The sequence below is a fragment of the Talpa occidentalis genome, unplaced genomic scaffold (genome assembly GCF_014898055.3).
Source record: "Talpa occidentalis isolate TD23 unplaced genomic scaffold, MPIMG_talOcc4v2.1 talOcc4.11, whole genome shotgun sequence".
Classification (NCBI taxonomy): domain Eukaryota; kingdom Metazoa; phylum Chordata; class Mammalia; order Eulipotyphla; family Talpidae; genus Talpa; species Talpa occidentalis.
This window is the reverse complement of record NW_023601104.1, coordinates 11,792,097-11,811,480: the sequence shown is the minus strand read 5'-3', so window position 1 is coordinate 11,811,480 and position 19,384 is coordinate 11,792,097. Positions and strand designations below refer to the sequence as shown.

General features: G+C 36.2%; 1 protein-coding gene across 3 annotated transcripts in view; it reads left to right on the top strand.

Moving 5' to 3' along the window:
- TMEM87A (transmembrane protein 87A) overlaps positions 1-19,384 on the top strand; it is a 35,902-nt gene that overhangs the window by 5,572 nt on the left and 10,946 nt on the right. The window contains exons 4-12 of one of the 3 annotated variants that reach the window (XM_054700867.1): positions 614-727; positions 2,896-2,949; positions 3,034-3,078; positions 9,823-9,940; positions 13,896-13,957; positions 14,930-15,113; positions 16,396-16,495; positions 17,544-17,637; positions 19,009-19,084. In XM_054700867.1, coding sequence (XP_054556842.1) covers positions 614-727; positions 2,896-2,949; positions 3,034-3,078; positions 9,823-9,940; positions 13,896-13,957; positions 14,930-15,113; positions 16,396-16,495; positions 17,544-17,637; positions 19,009-19,084 — 847 coding nt within the window. Of the gene's footprint in view, positions 1-613; positions 728-2,895; positions 2,950-3,033; positions 3,079-9,822; positions 9,941-13,895; positions 13,958-14,929; positions 15,114-16,395; positions 16,496-17,543; positions 17,638-18,378; positions 18,455-19,008; positions 19,085-19,384 lie in introns of all 3 variants that reach the window. The other 2 variants (XM_054700860.1, XM_054700877.1) reach the window with 2 other exon arrangements.

Below are 19,384 nucleotides of genomic sequence, written 5' to 3'. Positions count from 1 at the left end.
CATGTTATCAAAAAATTACTTTTGATTGCCATAGGTCAAAATTATGGAAATGGCAAACAGGTAGGTGGAAATGTGAAATTGGGGCTTAGAAAAAAGAGGACAAGATGAGTCGTGTAGTATGGGAGAACTAGTAGGTGAAGTCACAGAAATGATTAATGTTTAGAGTAGCAATAGTGGGCTGTAAATGACTATGACAGTTTTGTGCTCTTAAGCTTGTGAACACAAGTATAACTTTTGTTGGTGTTGTTAATTTGTCAAATCTTGTACATTTATTTTTTCTGTTATAACCTGCTGGAATCTTGACAGTCACCCTGTCTTCCTAGAATTTTTAGAGGAACTACCCTTTGTGAACCATAGATTAGAAATCTGCCCTTTAGATTCTGATACTGTTAGGTTCTTGGATACTATTATGTATATACCATTACATAGATACTATTATGTATTCTTGGTACTATTATGTAGAGTTTACTGTTATGTAGAGTCTGCTAAATTTTTGAAGCAGCAAACCCAGAGCTACTTGTCATCTACTAAGTATTGATCTACTTGTCATCTACTAAGTATCTTACTTGTAAAAGGTAAATTTAATACTTTGTATTTTCTCTATTTTTTCTAGGCAGAAGAGGTGGAGACATATTTGGACAAACTTAAGGGGAAAAAAGGCTTGTCTGGGAAATACCAAACATCATCAAAATTATTCCAAAACTGCAGTGAACTCTTTAAAACACAGGTAACATTTGATAGTGTTTGCAGGGAAGTAGAGGTTAAAGAATGCAATGTCTGTATTTTTGGTGATAACCATTTCTTGCTCCTCAATTGGGTCTTCTGACTAAAACAAATTAGAAATATGTTCTGGTCGCTGCATAGTCAGCCACATACATACTCATCTCAAAGAGGATTTGCTTTCCCTATGTGTATAAAGCAACTTTAACACAACATTTATTGTGATAAAATATACATAAAATAAAATTTATAGTTTTAACCATTTTTAAATGTACTATTAAGTGGCATTAAGTATGTTCACCTTTGTTGTTCAGCTATAATGAGGAGGCATCCCCAGTACTTTTCATCATCCCAAAATGACACTCATAACTATAAATAGTAACACTTCATTCCCCACCCATTTCTCTGAAACAACTATTCTACTTTTTGCCTATCTGAACCTGACTATTTTAGATACCTCAAAGAAGTAGAATCACATAATATTTGATTTCTTTTATTTAGCAAAATATTTTCAGGGTTAATTAATACAGCATGTATCAGAATTTCATTCTTTTACATCTCAGTAATATTCACCCGTGTGTTGTCTAAAAAATCACACTTTGCTTATCCATTCATCCACTGATGGATATTTGAAACCCTCAGTTTTTATTCTCTTGTCACTTCATCTAATTGATATGTCCCCAGAAAAATCCACCTTTTTAGATTTTATAGCTTCAGACCTGAATTCAAAGGGTTGACTTTCACATCTTTCTTTGAGTAAAGGAGGAGGTGAATAGTATTGTGCTTTAAATGATTATGTAATCATTTGAGTAGTTTCTATTATGAGATTCTCTTTTTTAGAAATAGGATCTGACACCAATTTTTTTTTTGCAGTTAACTACTTTATTTTTTAATTTAATTTAATTATATATATTTTTTATATCATTCTTTTTGTACATTGCATGCTTTCTCCTCTCAGGTGTAGTCCCTGTAAAATTCCCACCATCAATTTACCTGTGCATCATCACTATAGTCCCTTTTGACACCAATTTTTTGGTAGAAAAATTATCTTATAGGTGTTGAAAGTATTATTATAACTAAGTTTTGCTTTGTCCTTACTACATTTAAATATTGCTTTGGAATATTTAACAAATTGCCTTGCAGAGTCCACATTTTTCTGGTTCTGTTACTAGAATTAAAGTTTACTGATAAGACTATTTTTTTTAAAGATTTATTTATTTATACAAGAACCAGGGTACAGACCAGATGCGCAGGAGGGTGCGAGGATTCACCAGAGACAGAGTAGTGAACAGAACAGGCAGACTGACGAAATACACTGCTGAGGGGAGCAGTGGGCATGACAGGAGAAGTCTGCCGCGCCATGGGGGACCCTCCCCTGCCGCTGGGATCTAACCGGCCTTGCAGAGCTTCACAGCGCGGCGCTCAAGCACCTGTGCCACCAGGGGAGGCCTGATAAGACTAATAATTCGTAGTTGGTAAACAGATGAAGAATACTAGGAACAATGTGATATGGTGTTGGATTTTCAGTTTATCAAATTTTCCCTTAGGCTAGAGGGCAACATTCTTGGATTTGATAATGGAAAACTGCCTGTGTTAAAATGTTGCTAGGTTTCACTGCTTTTTAGATCATACAGGGTCTTCCTTCCAGGGTCTTGGCATTTTACCCCTATTCGTAAAGTTTTCTTTCTCCCACCAATCTGATAGAACAGAATTGAAGTAAATGCTCTACTTAGGAGGGAGACTACCCCATCTACTGATAAACTGGTAAGAAAGATAATTAGTGTAGTTTTTTATAGGTATGGAGTGTGGTGTGATGGAAGGAGCAGTCAACCCAAGAGTTAGGAATCTTAAGTTCAAATCCCATTTGTGTATCTAAAAAACTTATAGATTTTCCTTATATGTAGAATGAGAGAAACCTGTAAGATTGTGCTATCCTAAGCATAGCTCTAAGATTTTGTTTTTCTTAAATGTTTATAATTCTGAAATATTGACTGATTTGGTTTAGAAACTATTTTTTAGTTTTTAGCAGGGTTTTATTTACTTGTTTGTGGTTAACTGGAAACCTTTTGTCTGTCAATGCCATATAATATTGTTTTGCTTTAACAATTTCTGTAAATGTTTGCCTACCTTTTGCTATTATAAATCTTTAATTTTAGTTTTATATTTCTTTCATAGAGCTTTTCTGGGGACTTTGTGCATCGATTACCCCTTTTAGGAGAAAGACAGGAGGTAATTATTTTCCTTGTTATATATTTCTGAAAATAAAGTAAAAATTCTGAATTAATTGTTTTTTTCTTTTTTTAATGTTTAAAGGCTAAGGAGAATGGAACGAATGTTACCTTTACTGGAGACAAAACTGTAAGTACAGTAGAGAATTTGGGGCATGGATACATAGTTTTTTGTTCGTGTATTTTGTTTCTTTTTAATTTAAAAAAAAAATTTTTTTGTTTGTATATTTTGAATTATCTTCACATGCTAAAAAGAGGCTTAAGAATGTGAGCTATGCACCAAAAAGTTAATAATGATTGTCTCTGGATGATACTAGGAATTTTTATTTTCTTTTTTGTGTTTTTTGTGTTTGCTGCAATCTGTCTTTCTGTTTTTGTAATTATCACCCTATAAATAGTACTTCTAAAGAGGAAGAAGCTTTTAAGAAAGTTCCACCTATAGACTGTAACTAGAAGAAAGTTTAGAAAATTAAAATAAGTTGGTCTACAAATATCCCTTAAATTTTCATAATTCACTTTCTAATTCAAATTATTAATTCCTTAAGACATTGCCAGTTAAGCATAGAAGGAATAAGATAGTTAGCTATGCATTTTATAAAACTGATTAAAATACTAATTTTGTAGCAACTTTATGTACATAGTAGATTTGTCATAAGTTATTTCTTGAAAGCATATAGTTCAGTGATTTTTAATGTATTTATAAGTTATGTAACCACCAACTACTAATTCTAGAACATCTTTATCACCCAAACAAGTAACTGTCATTAAGGAGTAATAACTCATTCCTCCCTTCCCCCAGCCATAGATAACCTCTTATCTTGTGTTTTTCTAGATTTGCCAGTTCTGTTCATTTTATAAAAATGGAGTGGTACAATTTGTGACCCTGTATCTGGTTTCTTTTCCAATTTAAAACTTAATTTTTTTCTTGCCCAGAGCCTTTAATGTCAACCAGAGGTTAATGAAGGGCATTTTTCAGTCTCTTGGGCATGTGCACATAGTTTTGCACATAACCACATAACCCTGAGTGTACTTGTATTTCCAGGAACAATTTGGAGTTTTTCAAAACCTCTGTGAACATATCATTTTCAGTTTTTCCTTTTATGTTTTTAGTTGGTCTCTTGTTTTCCTTGCCTAATACTATTACTTCACATGACTGTGATCTTTCACTATTGCTGCTGAGTGTTTTTTAACAATACCCTGAGTATAAGGTCCTTCCCACTGAATGAGTTCTGAGTCTGAATATATGAAAAGTAAACCCTGGGAATGGACTTTTCTGTACCTGCTTGACTGCCCTGGCATTTTGACCTTAAAGGAACTTCCAAACCTGTTTTGTTTGTTTGTTTGTTTGTTTTTGGTGGTGGTTGTTGTTCCCACTAGCTGCCAAAATTCTGCTTTTCACATCCGTTATTGTTAGGAGAATTTTAGTTTTAGGGACTTGGAAGAGGGACGTGAGATTAGGCTGAAGAAAAAACATCTCAAGCTCATTTTCCTTGAGAAAAAGATTCTTACTTGAGGAAACACTCCTTGGCTTTTTGGAAGTCTTGAATTTCTGGAGTACCAAAAGGTTGGGTTTTTTTTTTTTTTTTTTTTTTTTTGAGGAAAGTTGCTCTCGCCATCTCTTCCTCTTAAGAAATAAAACACTTTAATATTTTGATTAACTTAGTTTTATGATATGTTTTAGGCAGAAATGTGGTATATTTACCTTTAGAATGTTTTTCAAATTAGTAGGTTTGAATTTTTTAGCATAGTTTTAGATTCACAACAGAATTGAGCAAAAAACCCAGAGTTCTCAAATCTACCTTTACACTTGCACTGTCAGCCTCCCCCACTGTCAACATCCTGTACCAATATGTACATTTGTTATAGTAAACCTACGCTGACTCATCATTATCAGCCAAATTCCATAGTTTACATTAGGGTTCATTATTTGTGCTTTATATTCTTTTACAAATGAGTGATGATAGCTATATCCACCATTCTAATGTCATGTATAATTTTATTACCTTAAAAATCTCATAGGCTCCACCTGTTCATCTATCCTTCCTTCCTACCTCTGGCAGTCACTGATTTTTTTACTGTCTCCGTATTTTTCCTTTTTCCAGAATGTTGTATAATTGGACTCATATAATAGGTTGAATTTTCAGACTGACTTCTTTCACGTGGTAATATGCATTTAAGGATTCTCCATGTCTTCTCATAGCCTAATAACTCATTTCTTTTTAGTGCTGACTGACATTCCATTGTCAGGATGTGTAACAGTTTATTTATCCATTCATCTACTGAAGGACAGTTTGGTTACATCCAGGTTTTGGCAACTATGAATAAAACGGCTATAAACATATGTATACAGGCTTTTGTGTAGTCATAAGTTTTCCTCTTATTTGGGTAAATATAAGGAGTGTGACTGCTGGATTGTGTAGTAAGAGTGTGTTTAGTTTTGTAGCCATTATATATACATATATTCTGACATTATACATATATTTTATATAAGATGATATAATTTTAATGAAAAATAGAAGCAAAATGTATTGGAAACAAGACTACCTTTGTAGTATAACAGTTCTGAAAGCACTGATAATTAGATAGTCACATATGGCTTTAATCATTTTGTCTTACTAATGGTGTTAGAAAGTTCTGTTGAAGGAGAATTGTAATTTTAAGGCAATACCACGAAGACACTGTTTTTGAAAATTTCTTGAAGGAGAGGAAGATACTTAATAGTGGAGGTGGTAGTTAAGAGCATAGGTCCTGAGGTCAGATCTTACTCGAAGTCCAACTTTACAACTTACCTCTTATTTTGGAAAAAATATTCTCTTCTGCCTCAGTTCGTTACATTATAAAATGGAGTGATTAGAGTCATGTCACCAAGAATCCTGGAAGAGGGAAGTCCAGTCTCCCTCCCTGGACTCCATCCTCCACAAAATTAGCTACTAAGTTGGCAAAAACTGCCAGATTCAGCTTTTATAAAACTTTGGAATCTAGTGAAAACTTAAAATAACAGTGAAAGAATGCCCCAGTAATCCATTACGCGAGCACGCTGGTCCTGTTAGATGCTGGTCATCCCCTGTGACAGAGCAGTGAGGGGAATAGCCACTGCAGTCCTGGGGCTAGTGCAAGAGGGGGAATGTGAATCTTGTGCTCAGAGAACTGTGGTTGTGTGATTTGACCTGTCTGGTGACTCCTTGTAGGACCTGTGCGAGGACTTGCCTTTGTTCTGCCAGACTCAGAGCATTCCCAGGACTGGGGTGGTTTCCTGGGTTGTGTTTGGCGAAAGCACTTGAAGGTAAAAGTATTGGCTGCAGCATGATAGAGAAAGACATGAGCCAGGGCAAGCAATAGGTACATTCTAAAATGAAGTGATTGGGGAAAGAGAAATGTGGGAGGGAAAAAAGCCTTCTTAAAAAGAAAAAAAGACCCTGGTTATGGTGGGGAATTGAGAATTCCACTGGGACTGGAAGCATGCTCAGAAAGGCCTTAGACAATCACGAGCTTCCACCTCTGGCTGAACTTCAGATTCTGCAAAAGCGAAAAAGTGAAGCCTAAGAAGGGTTTTAACTGGAGTAGCTTAAGCCATGAATTGTTCCAATCTGCAAAGACTAGGAGAGTATGCTTTTCCTTTTCCTTTTTTTGTTTTTGGTTCTAGATGTTTAAGAAAAATTTTGTCAAAACTCACCAGTAAGCTAAAGGAACACAGACTCTAGTAGCTACATAGGACAACAGTACAGACTTTGTAAAAATGGTTTTTCCTAAGCCACTAAACAAACACCAGCCCACATAAGCAGCAACAACAAAAACCAGTGATGGAGGAGAATCTGGTTTTCAAAGTTGCCACATTATAATATGCAGAATGTTTGATTTTCAACAAAAAAAATCTGAGACATGCTATGAAAGAAGAAAGTATGTCTTGTTCACAGGGGAAAAAAATTAATAGAAGATGCCTTGGGCCTCCCCGGTGGTGCGGTGATTGAGCACTGGGCTGCGAAGCTGCCTGCAGCCTCTGCAGCACCGGTTCGATCCCCGGCCACCGGGCGAGGACCCCACATGGCGTGCAGACCTCTCCTGCCGCCCACTGCTCCCCTCAGCAGTGTATTTCATCAGTCTGTCTGTTCTGCTCTCCACTCTGGCTCTGGTGGATTCTCTCACCCTCCCGCGCTTCTGACTACCCAATGCTTGTATAAATAAATAAATCAATCTTAAAAAGAAAAAAAGAAGATGCCTTTTAGGAAGCCTGTTAAAGACTTGGAGAATTTTTAAATCAGCTGTCTTAAAAAAGCTCATAAATGAAAGGGGCCCCCCTGGTGGCACAAGGGTTAAAGTCTCAGTGCTGTCAAGCTATCACCAGCCACTGTGGCATGGGGGGCCGGAGTTCTATCTCCGACCAGGGAGCTGACCCATATGGCGCATCAGACCTCTCCTGTCTCAATGGGTGCTCCCCTCAGCAGTGTATTTCAGTAGATCTGCCTGTTCTGCTCCCCACTCTGTCTCTGATGAATCCTCTCACCACCACTGCACTTCTGGCCTAGACCCCAGTACTAGTTTGCATAAATAAAATAAAAATAAATTAAAAAAAAAATAAAAACCTCATGAATGAAGCAGAAGAGTATAGTCTCCCCAAATAGGGATTAAAAACTATACAAAAGGAACCAAATAAAAATTCTGGAGCTAAAAATTACAGCAAAAATGAAAAATTGGCCAGAGGGGTTCACAGCAGATTTGCTCAGGCAGAAGAAAGAATGAATTTGAAGACAGGTCAATTGAGATTGTCAAGTCTGAGGAGCAGAAAAAAGAAAAATGAGCAGAGCCAATGAAACCTGTGGGGCACTTAAAAGAACCAGCGTACACATACAGCATGAGATTCTCACCAGAAGAGGAAGGTAAAGAAAGGATCTTTGAAGAAATATTGAGCAAAAAACCCCAAGCCTGTTAAAATCATAAATCCAAAATATCAAGAGGCTCACAAAGGTCAGGCAGACCCCACACAGGTAAGAATAGACAACATGCTGCATATCCATATGGTGGGACGGCGTTCAGCCATAAAAGTGGAGATAGCACTGATCCATGTTATGTAGTTTAACATTTTAAGAGAAAGAAGCCAGGCACAAAAGGCCTCCTATTGAATGATTCAATTTATATAAAATATCTGTAACAGACAAGTTCATAGAGACAGGAAGGTTAGTGGTTTCAAGTGGGGCAGGGAATAGAGAGGGTGAAACGGAGTAGTTGCTGCTTAATGAGTTCGGGGTCTGCTTCGAGATGATGAAAAATGTTTTAAACTAGATAGAGTGATGTTTATTCAACATTGTGAATGACCAAATGCCATTGTATTATTCACATTAAAGTAAGACTGTGAATTTTATGCTATAGGAAATTGTCCCAGTAAGAAAAAAGGCGCTGTAATTGTACCTAACTGAGAGGGTGACAGGTATCTGGTGAGCATTTAAGACTGTAATAAATATCACATGTTTTAATAGAGAACCTAACATATAAATATTATTTTTACTTAGCTAGCTAAATATTTATATTCTGAAGTTTAAATGTAAACTTTGATTTATCCTGGAATATAAGAAGTATTCAGTTTCTTTTGAAATTTGTAAGAAGTAGTTTTAAGATACATAAAATTAATAACAGCATCGTATCACACCAAAGTTTTATTGGTTAATGAACAAGTAAGTTCTGTTAATTATGAGTAAGTACAACATGTGGTATATTTATGGCTATGTAGCTATAATATTTTCTCACAACCTGTTCCTTAATTTGTCAGAAAGAACCTATTAGGGAGAGACAAATCAATATATGATTCAGCATGCCATAAATGTTCTTCAATTACTGAGATAACCTACCAAACGTATAGCTGAAGAATCCTTCAGTCTGTTTGATACTTGTATCATGAAATGTAATTTTATAGTTCTTGTTTAGCCTTTTCTTGCATTGCAGGGCAATTTTCATTTTTGAGAAAACTCAGAACTCTACAGAAAGATGAAAAAATGGGCAAAATCTGTTGTCTACTTTGAGGGGCTTTATAGGTCAGTGATGCTTACCTAGAGATCTCTGGGTAAAAGCTTCTTGTAAGACCAGAAGGAAACAAAAACAGTACCTCCTTTCACACACAAGGAAAAAGCCACCCATTTTCTAAGTTTATCTTTGTCTTTGTGTCTTAGTCTTGTGTTTGTGAAAGTCTTGAGTTCATTGAATGTATGGCAACTGGCCTTAAACAGATTCTTTCTAAGAAACTGGTTCTGTAAACAAGCACTCTAACTCTACTTCTTTGACGTTGATGGGGAGATGGAGTGGGGGGATGGAAGGAATGGGGGAGAAGACAGCAGGAGTGGGTGGAGACAGCGACTCTTGCATCTGACATAGACTGGCCCAAGATGAAGTTTTTCATATAAATGTCTTTGTAAGTAGAAGTCTTGGAAAGTCTTAGAGCTTTGAACAAGGGGATTACAAGAATTGGTTTTTTAGGTGATTTAGGTTTTTAGATTTAGGAATTGGATTTTTTTAGGTAACTCAAATAACCGCCTTAGTTTGTTTAGGATACCTGTAAAATATAATCTAGTATCCTAACATGGCTTAAACAGACTTAATGCAGTGATTTTAGTTGAGGTTCTCCTGTAATAAGTAAAATTTTCTTTTAAGTTACGATTTTTGGGTATAACAAGATACAGGATGACTTATATTTTAGTAATTTATAATTTAACTTACTTTATTGTAAACACTATAGGACTGTTTAGTTGTGCCTAATAGTCTAATGAATGAAAATGAAGGATTCTACCATGTTTCTGGGCACATTCTGGAACAAAAAAAATCATATTAACTTGTCTAGTTTTTCTTAACTTAAAATTTGAAGATTTGATGCCTTTTTTTCCCCCTCTAGGTGATGCATGAACCATTAAAAACTTGGCAAGATGCACCATACATTTTTATTGTACATATTGGCATTTCATCCTCAAAGGAACCATCAAGAGAAAATTTACTAAGTAATCTTTTTACCAGTAAGTTCATTTCATTTCTTTTTTAACATTTGTGTTAATGTTATCTAGTGGTGTCCTGCGTGGTGAATAGTCTAAAATTGTTTTAAAAGAGTGAATAACTCATTAAGAATGTAGTGAAGGAAAAAAAATTGAGAGAAATTAACATTTATCTGCACCAATGTGTACCAGACAGTCTCTGACATCATATTTCCTTAGCATGTATTATGGATACTAGATTTCGTTTTCCTTCATTTGCTCCCCCTGCTTAAAAATTTTTAAACTGGTGTCATGTTTTCAGTGTTGTGAACTCTAGCAAAACTTGGCTGCCAAATCGAAACATGGAAGTTTTTTAATCGACTGGTAATTTTTTAACATCTCAGTGTTTCTTAGTTTTCTTTTTCACTCTTGCTGCCCAGTTTATGGGTCATTATCTCTTACTTGGAATGTTGGAATAACTTACTAATTGGCTTTTACTTCCTCTATTTTCTTGTTTTGTTTCTTCCCTTTCTTTGTAGTTTTCTTCCCTCCCCTACTGTCTCAAGTAGAATATTGAATAGAAACTTGCTCCTGGCTTTATTGGAATATTGGTATATTTCACCACTAAACATTACAATGTTTATGGTAGTTTTTCAAAATGTTCTTTATGTGGTTAAGGATATTCCTTTCTGGGCATCTCTGGTGGCTCAAGGAGTTAAGCACAGCACTATGAAGCTATTGCAACCTCTGCAGCACGAGTTCCATCCACGGCCAACCAGGGAGCTACCCACATGGCACGCAGACCTCTCTTGACTTGCCTGCTGCTCCCCTCAGCAGTGTTTTCACTAAGTCTGGCTGTTCTGTTCCCCACTCTGTCTCTGGTGAATCCTCTCACCCTCCCGTACCTCTGGCCTGTACTCCAGTTCTTGTATGCATAAATAAATAAATCTTAAAAAAAAAGGATATTCCTTTCTATTGCTAATTTACTGAGTTTTTTTGGTATTAAGAATGATGCTCAATTTTGTCAAATACTTTGCTTTTAGTGATTAAAATAATCATAGATTTCCTCATTTGTTAATTGATGAGTTATATTAACTGCTTTTCTAGTGTTAACTCATTTTTGAATTTCTGCAATAGCACTACTTGTCTTGGCACACACACTGCTGGATTCCATTTTCTAGAATTTTATTTAGTTTTTTGTCTATGTTCAGAGTAAGATTGGTCTATAATTTTATTTTATCATACTGTCTTTTACTGGTTGACATCTAGCTTGTGCTAGGCTCATACAGTGAACTGAGGAAAGTCCCCTATTTTTTATATCTGCAGAGTGGTTTTTGTAAGGATAGGATTACCCATTCCTTGAATGGTAGACCTCACTATGATGGTGTTTCAGCCTACTGTCTCTCTGCTCTTCCCGCTCCACCTCCCAGACTTAAACAACTGATTCATTTTCTTTAATAAATGTTAACTTTAGTTTTTCTGCTTTTCCTTGCGTCAGGGTTTTGTGGTTTTTTTTGGGGGGGAGGGGAAGATTGCCCATTTCATTCAAGATTTCAAATGTATTAGCATGAAGTTATTGATATTTCTTCATCAGAAAATATTTATAGCCCTTTTTATTCTCAGTATTGCTTTGTGTCTTAATTTTTAACTTCTTTTTTTAAAAAATGTGTTGTTTTTTTAAAATTGAAGTAACAGTGCATTACATTCCTTTTGGTATTTTGGAAGTATAGGCTCGCCCCCTCAGGTATTGCCACCATAGTGTACCCACCACCAGTCACCCATAGTCTGCCACAAAGTCTATTGTGCTAACTGTCCTCTCCTATTTTTAACCTCTTAAATCTTTATAGAACTTCAATTTTTATCCCAATGAATCTGCTTTTGACTTTATTTTTTCCAATTATTTCTTTGTTAACGAGTTTCTACATTTACCTCTATTTCTTTCATTTGACTTGATTTTACACTTTCATTTTTATGAATTATTGGGTTGAATGGTTCATTCCTAACGCATAGTAATATGGGCTACAGCAGATATAGGCAACCAGTGGGTGGCCTGGCACAGTTCGTGGACTTAAGACATATGTATATCCCCTGTGTCTTTAGGCCCATGTTCTAATGAGTAATGATTTCAGGGAGCAGTTGCCAACATTAATTTTCATCTTCTTTATTTAAAGAGGTTGGAGGAGCATCCCTGCTCTATTCTAGTCCATCTTCTTTGTGCATCAAATCTGGCTCTGGACCTCCTGCTCTTCCAACTACTGTAGCCTGCTTTAGAGCTCTCCAGTATTACCATGTATTCAGCCTCATGCACTGTTCTAAGTTTCTATTCAGTGTTGATATTTGGAGATGTTAAACATGTTTTTGAGCTTTATATCCTCTTTGCTTCTCTTTATATTTTATCCATCTGCTGTTTAGAGCTAAAAAGAGGGCACGTCAAAGCATGGGCTCAACTATACCATGTGAAAGTCTTAGAACTCTCATTCTAAAACAGTTTTTATCTTTTTCCCTTCATTAAAACCTTGGCTGTCTCCTGATTGCCTGTAAAATATCCACATTCTGGAGTAAGACTTATTAAAGAAAATTCTACAACTTACCAGCTAGCCCTTCATTGCCTTGTGTGAAAATGTGGCTATATGGTACCTATGTGAAGTCCCAGACTAACATGTTCTTTAAATTTATCATGCATTTTCATACTGTCTTTGTTCATGTTATATCCTCTGTCCAGATAGCCTTTTCCTTTGTCCTAGAAAATGCACATACTTGTTTGGATCTAGCTCACAGGTACAGTAGTCTCTCTGTTGCTTTTCAACTCCCTTTCCCTTCTAGATGGCATAAAACATCTTACTCATCTTTCTAGCACATGTTTTCCATAGTGCCTGTCACATAGAAAGTGTTCAGTGAATGTACATTATATGTTACTATAGAGCAGGGGTCAACAAACTTTTTCTTAAAGGGGCAGATAGTTCTCTATACCAACAAATTCCTAGCTCTGCCATTGTGGTACAAATGCAACCAAAGGCAATGTGTAAGTGAGTGGATGTGGCTGCTTTCCAATAAGACTTTTATTTATAAAAAGTAGATGACCGAATTTGGTTCATGTGCTATATTTTACTGACCCCTAGCATAGAATTAGCAAAAAATGTGACAAATATTTACTGCTTACTTTATATGGTCTTTAATTAAATTAAGAAGTTTTGCTATGAAATTTTCATGGCTGCTATTTTGGGATGTTAACTTTTGTTCATATAAATATTGGACCTTATTTACTTTCCATAATAGTGTGCCCTTTTTATCGCATGTAATCAATAGGAAATTTTTGTTGAATAGGCAGTTTTTAGTTTGTTTCTGGAACTATTACTTTTCAGATAAATCAGTTTTTTATTAATCATAGCTAGAATTTACCCAAATAGTTTTATCAGTTATAATTTAAAAATAGTCATAGGTTTGCTTTAGTATGGAAATCAGTCTTTCAGATTGTTGTTACTGTCCCTTGCTGTGCTTCACTAAATACTTTGTGTTATTAAGCACTTATTGAAAATAATACATTTGTATAGCAAAGACATAAAACGGAAGTAGGTAAAATAATAATATTAGGAAAATATAGGTAAGGAGCGATGGAAGACAGAAGGGTGGCAGAATGAAGTTCTATACTTCTCAAAGTGATGTGTTGTTAGGATAAGTAGATATGAAATGTGTTTGGAATTTGGAAGAGATGGTGCATAGTTTCAGTTGGGCATCCTGAAACTGAGTGTCTAGTTCTTAAAGGTTGTGAGCTTGGGAACAAAGGGCCTTTCCACTTCATATACTGACTCGAGCAGAGTTACGTGTGATGGCCTATGTGGGGTATAGTATGAACTATGAGAACTCTTTACTTTCTGAGTGTTCTGCGAATGTAAGGATTGTGACCAATGAACTTTTCATTTATTTCATCAAGCAAATATTAGACAATGTTTTAGTTAATTTCTGCATCCTTACATTAATTCTGAGGACTGTGTTTTCTCAGTGACTGTTGAAGTAAAGGGTCCCTATGAATACCTCACGCTTGAAGAGTATCCATTGATGATTGTAAGTGAAATCATATTTTTTTAATATTTTTTACATCATTTTTCATTTTTACACAATGTATGCATTTTCATCTTGGTTATATTTCCCATACAGTACCCACCCCTCTTATTTTGACCCTAATCTTTCCTCCCTCACCCTCACCCCCACCCCTCCCCCAGAGTGTGTCTCTGGTTTATAGTTGTTTGTTGATTTTGGAAATCATATTCTTTAACCTCAACATTAGATCAGTTTAACTTAAAAGATTGCCTATGTGTTGTGATAATACTCTTTTTTTAAAGAATTGTTTCTGTGTAGTCCAGAAAATACTGTTTGTAGATCTGTACTTCCTAGCAGAACGTGACCTTGGGAGTGTCAGCAAACCCCTCTGTGCCTCATTTTCTGATTTGTAAAATGAAGAGATCAATGACTCCTGGATTTTAGAGTTAGAAAGTACCTCAAAGGTCATTTCACATCTCACATTCTCTCTAGGATCCAAAGAGGGGCACTTCTTAAAACCTTAGAGTTTCTGACTATAAGTAACTAAATGACAAAACTTCTTTCTTCTCAGTGTGTGTGAGTTTCTTTCTGGGAATTTCCTTTATGTATTTTCAAGTTTCCTTTGTGATCTTTTTTTTCCTTCTTCATTTCTCTTTTTTTAGTTTTCCCACTTTGTCATTATTTCATTCCCTTCAGATATATACTAACCCTGGCATGCTTTTTTTCCTCTATAGTATTGTCTTTTTATAATATTTTTATGTGAGCTTAAAAAACTTTTGATACAGGATAACAGTTACTCTTGATGACAAGTCCTCAGTCTCCTCTGCTTTAGAGGAGATAATTTTTGATGTTAGTATTGAATTCCAAAGAAATAGAAAAATTATTTTTAAAATGGGGGTATAATGTTATTTTTTTGTAGTTAAGGCTATGTACTGATTCTAAATTGTCTCTTGACCCCTAATCCTCCTTTTCATCTCTTTTCCATTTGGATGACAGTTTTTCATGGTTATGTGTATTGTATATGTCCTGTTTGGTGTTCTGTGGCTGGCATGGTCTGCCTGCTACTGGAGAGATCTCCTGAGAATTCAGTTTTGGATCGGTGCTGTCATTTTCCTGGGGATGCTTGAAAAAGCTGTCTTCTATGCAGAATTTCAGAATATTCGATACAAAGGAGAATCTGGTACGTAACCAAAAAATATTTGCCAGTGTCTGAGTGACTGGTAGGTGTATGTGGCGATTTTCCTAAGGTCAGCAGTCACTGAGTAGATTTAACTTTTCAGTTAATTATAGTAGTTTCTAAAGCAGTCACTGTGGTTGTGACTTACATTTTTATTCTTATAACTAGGGGATTAGTGATTTAAGAGTAATTTTACTGAAATATATTCACAAAGTAGAATATACAGGGCTTTCCTCGTGGCACAAGGGGTTAAGTCTCAGCACTCTGAAGTTAGCAGCAGCCACTGCAACATGAGTTCGATCCTGACTAGGGAGCTGACCCACATGGCACAGCAGACCTCTCTTCTCTCACCCTCTGCTCCTTAGCAGTATATTTTTGTAGATCTGCCCTGCTCTGCTCCCCACTCTGTCTCTGGTGAATCCTCTCACCCACTTCCCCACACCTCTAGCCTACACCCCAGCTCTTGTATGCGTAAATAAGTAAAATAAATCTTAAAAAAAAGAATATATAACAGTAGTGACTGTTTGAGGAAGATTATAACAGTTACTGAATCTAAACTGTCATTGATTTTTAAGGTATCATTATTAACCTACATATAAGGCATCACTATTAATCTACATATAAGAAAGTAAATACTGCCTATTTAGTTGTAAGATAGCATTGCAATAGACACTTGATTTTAAGGATGTTAAAAATGTTGGGGGTTTGCATTTAAGAATTGGTAAAATAAAAGGGTGCTTATAGTTTAGAAAGGCAACTAGATAATGACAGTAACTGCTTTGTACAGAAGTTTTTTTATCATAGCTACAGTTCTCTCTCCTCAGGCCATTGAATTATTATTAACTATTATAAGCTATACTAATAAGAACTTTCGTCTTTGAAAGGACTTGAAAAAAGTAGATGTGCATATAAGTTGAAAACTGTGTGTGTGTATTGTGTTTTTCTATGTATAACTATATTTCGCTATTTTAAAAAAAGTAGAGAAAAAAATCCCCTAGATGCTATAACTATCGGTGTAGGGTGAGGTATTCTGCTGTGGTTTTAGGGACGTGTGGAAGGTGACAAGAAAAGGTAATTGATTACACTCAGATTGCTGTACAAATGAGTAAGGTCATAAGTGATAGCATCTTGTGTGCTTACAGAATTGCAGAAGAGCTATTCTCGTTTAGTAAGATTAGTATCAGTGTTTGCGCTGAAGCATGTTAGTCTACATTCTGGTTCTAGAGGCATGCCTTTTCCCAAACCTAGATTACAGCACCCTTTCCCCCTTTCTTATTTCTAATAGTCCAAGGAGCCCTCATCCTGGCAGAGCTGCTCTCAGCAGTTAAACGCTCATTGGCTCGAACATTGGTCATCATAGTCAGTCTGGGATATGGCATAGTCAAGTAAGTATTAACTTTCTGTGTCGGAGAGTGCTTTAAAATGCTGATTAAATTAACAGTTTTGCAGGTTCCCAGTGTAGTAGTTTGGAAACAGTTGATATAAGAGTGATTTCTGAAATAAAAGGTATCTGAAATTTTGTAGATTTGTAAAAGTTGGATAATGTTAGTGTTTCATTTCACTACTTAGAACTCAAGACGCGTCTGAAAATGTGGTGAATGATGTTGAAACACCAAACTTTTAGATTGAATTTATAGGGACTTAACTCTTCCAAAGTATTTTTGCAAATCAGGTTTTTTTTTTTTTTTTACTTATACAAGAATTGGGGTACAGGCCAGAGGCGTGGGAGGGTGAGAGGATTCACCAAAGACAGAGTGGGGAGCAGAACAGGCAGACTGACTGAAATACACTGCCGAGGGGAGTAGCGGGCGAGGCAGGAGAGGTCTGCTGTGCCAGGTGGGTAGCTCCCTGGCTGGCTGGGAATCGAACCTGCGCTGCAGAGGCTGCAGACAGCTTCATAGCTCTGTGCTCAACCCGCTGCGCCACCAGGGAGGCCCACAAAACAGAATTTTTAATAGGGCAAACAATCTTGCTGTAATAGTCTAAAAATTATGTTTTAGTCACAAAAATTTTGAGTATGTTTTATATATGAGGCATTGTTCTGCTTCCTGGGGATACAGGAAGTAGACAATACACTTGGAGTTTACATTTGTGGAGGGAGGAAACAGAAAAATAAGTGAGTAAAATGTTAATCTGTCAGTGATAAGTACTACGGAACAGAGAAAGCTGGGAAAGGGTATAGAGAATGCTAGGCAGGAGGTGAAGTTTGTAATGGTATATAGAGTGGTTAAGAAAGTCTTCACTTAGTGACATTTAAGCTAAGATCCCCAGGAGGTCAGGGAGCTCTAAGCATCTTTTATTGTCAGGTGAATCAGGTATGTCTTGTTTATCTGTCAGGTTGTTGGCCTGAAAAGTTAACACAAGTTCCTTTTACCTGGGTTCTCTAGAGTTTGTCGCTTTTGTACTCAAACTGTTGCTTTGCTGCTGCTTTAGGCCTCGCCTTGGCGTCACTCTTCACAAGGTTGTGGTGGCAGGCGCCCTTTATCTTTTGTTCTCTGGTATGGAAGGGGTCCTCAGAGTTACTGGGGTGAGTATTACCTAATCTTAGTTTTTGTGGTCAGTTCAGATATACTGTTTTTTTGTCATGAGAGGGTCAATTTGAACTATCTGTGGGCTTCTTTACTGTTTTCTCTAAGTCACCTCTGGATTCTGATTTTCAAAATGTATTTGTTTCATTTTTCTTTTCACTCTATCAGAGCTTTATAAATTTAATGTGTGACTAGAAATGAATTCTTTCCCACCTGTCCCCAAGTTGATTTTTATTTCGTTCTGCCTCTTGGACTGTGGGCTCTCATTCTTGTAGTTGCAGACATTGTGATCATGCACTTACTGGTTAGTCTGATTTTTGTTTTCAAGTGACAGTAGTTTACAGGCACTTGACTTTCAAAGACTTTCATAAAATACAGCTGATTAAGTATCACATCATTTTTGAGAATTATATGATTGCCAGGGAAGGAAATGAAAGCATGGAGATGTAAGTGATAAATTTATGTTAATGTGAAATGGGCTTCCCTAGGTTATTCCAGTAATTATTTTTTAAAAAATTACTCTCTACAATAACCTGTTGGCTTCAAAGTGGTAAATGGTTTAAACTTAACTTTGCCCTCAGGAAAATTTGGTTCAGTAAATTTTGCAGTAAGCTGTCCTTTAAGTAAAACCGTTTACTGATACAAATTTGTTTTTCTAAGCCACACTGTATTCATTATGTAATTTTCTTAGACTTTTAGCAACTTTAACCCTCTGTCAATTCTTTCTTCTGCTGCTATAGTATTTTTCTTATCCCTTGACTCTGATAGTAAACCTGGCCCTCTCAGCAATTGATGCCTGTATTATTTTATGGATATCCTTTGAATAATATCCTGCTAATTGGGGAATTAGGCTTTATAAATAACGTGTGTGTGTGTGTGTGTGTGTGTGTGTGTGTGTGTGTGTAAACTTGCGAAAGTTTTGAAGCTCATAGTTTTGAAGATAGATTCCTGCCTTACATTTTATTTTAGAGTGAGAGGGTCTTTATAGACTTGTAGTGAAAAATCACAACGATAGGAAATGTTGGGATGGGATGGGGCTTATTATACCATGATTTTTTTGATGTGGTCACTTCTTACCATGGATCTTTGCTCTGTAATCCTGGTGGTCACCTCTTATTTGTTACCAGCATGTTTTATTATATTGAGATTGTAATCTACAGTTTGTATGAAATGCTTACAGCTGTATATTCTATGTGATGGTTTGTCAGAGGGGAAGAATAATATTGGTTTCAAGCATTACTCATTTTTATTTTCTATCAATTCAAATACAAAACCATTCCAGATGATTATAAAAATGCAGAATCCTGTGGTGGTTTCTTCTCTGTGCTTCTCTAGACATCTCTTTTTTACTACCTCTTTTTCTTTGTCAGCAGGCCCAGACTGATCTTGCTTCCTTGGCCTTTATCCCCCTGGCTTTCCTAGACACTGCCCTGTGCTGGTGGATATCCTTCTCATTGGTTTCTTTGATGGCGGTTCATTTTCTCCCCTTGGACATGGGTGTCCATTGATCTATCTGCAATGGATTTTTACCAGTTTTGTTGATTACTCTTTAGTCTGGGGGATAGGGTATTTATAGTCCAACCGGGGCTCAGACAGACATCTGAAGTTGGTGATTATGGATTGAGCACAAGAGAAAAGCCTCTCGCTTTTTTTAATGACCATTCCACCTTGATTTTGGACTTAATTGTGCATCCTGCTTAGTATTAGAATCACTGACTACTCTGATTCTGCTGTCCCTTTCAGGCA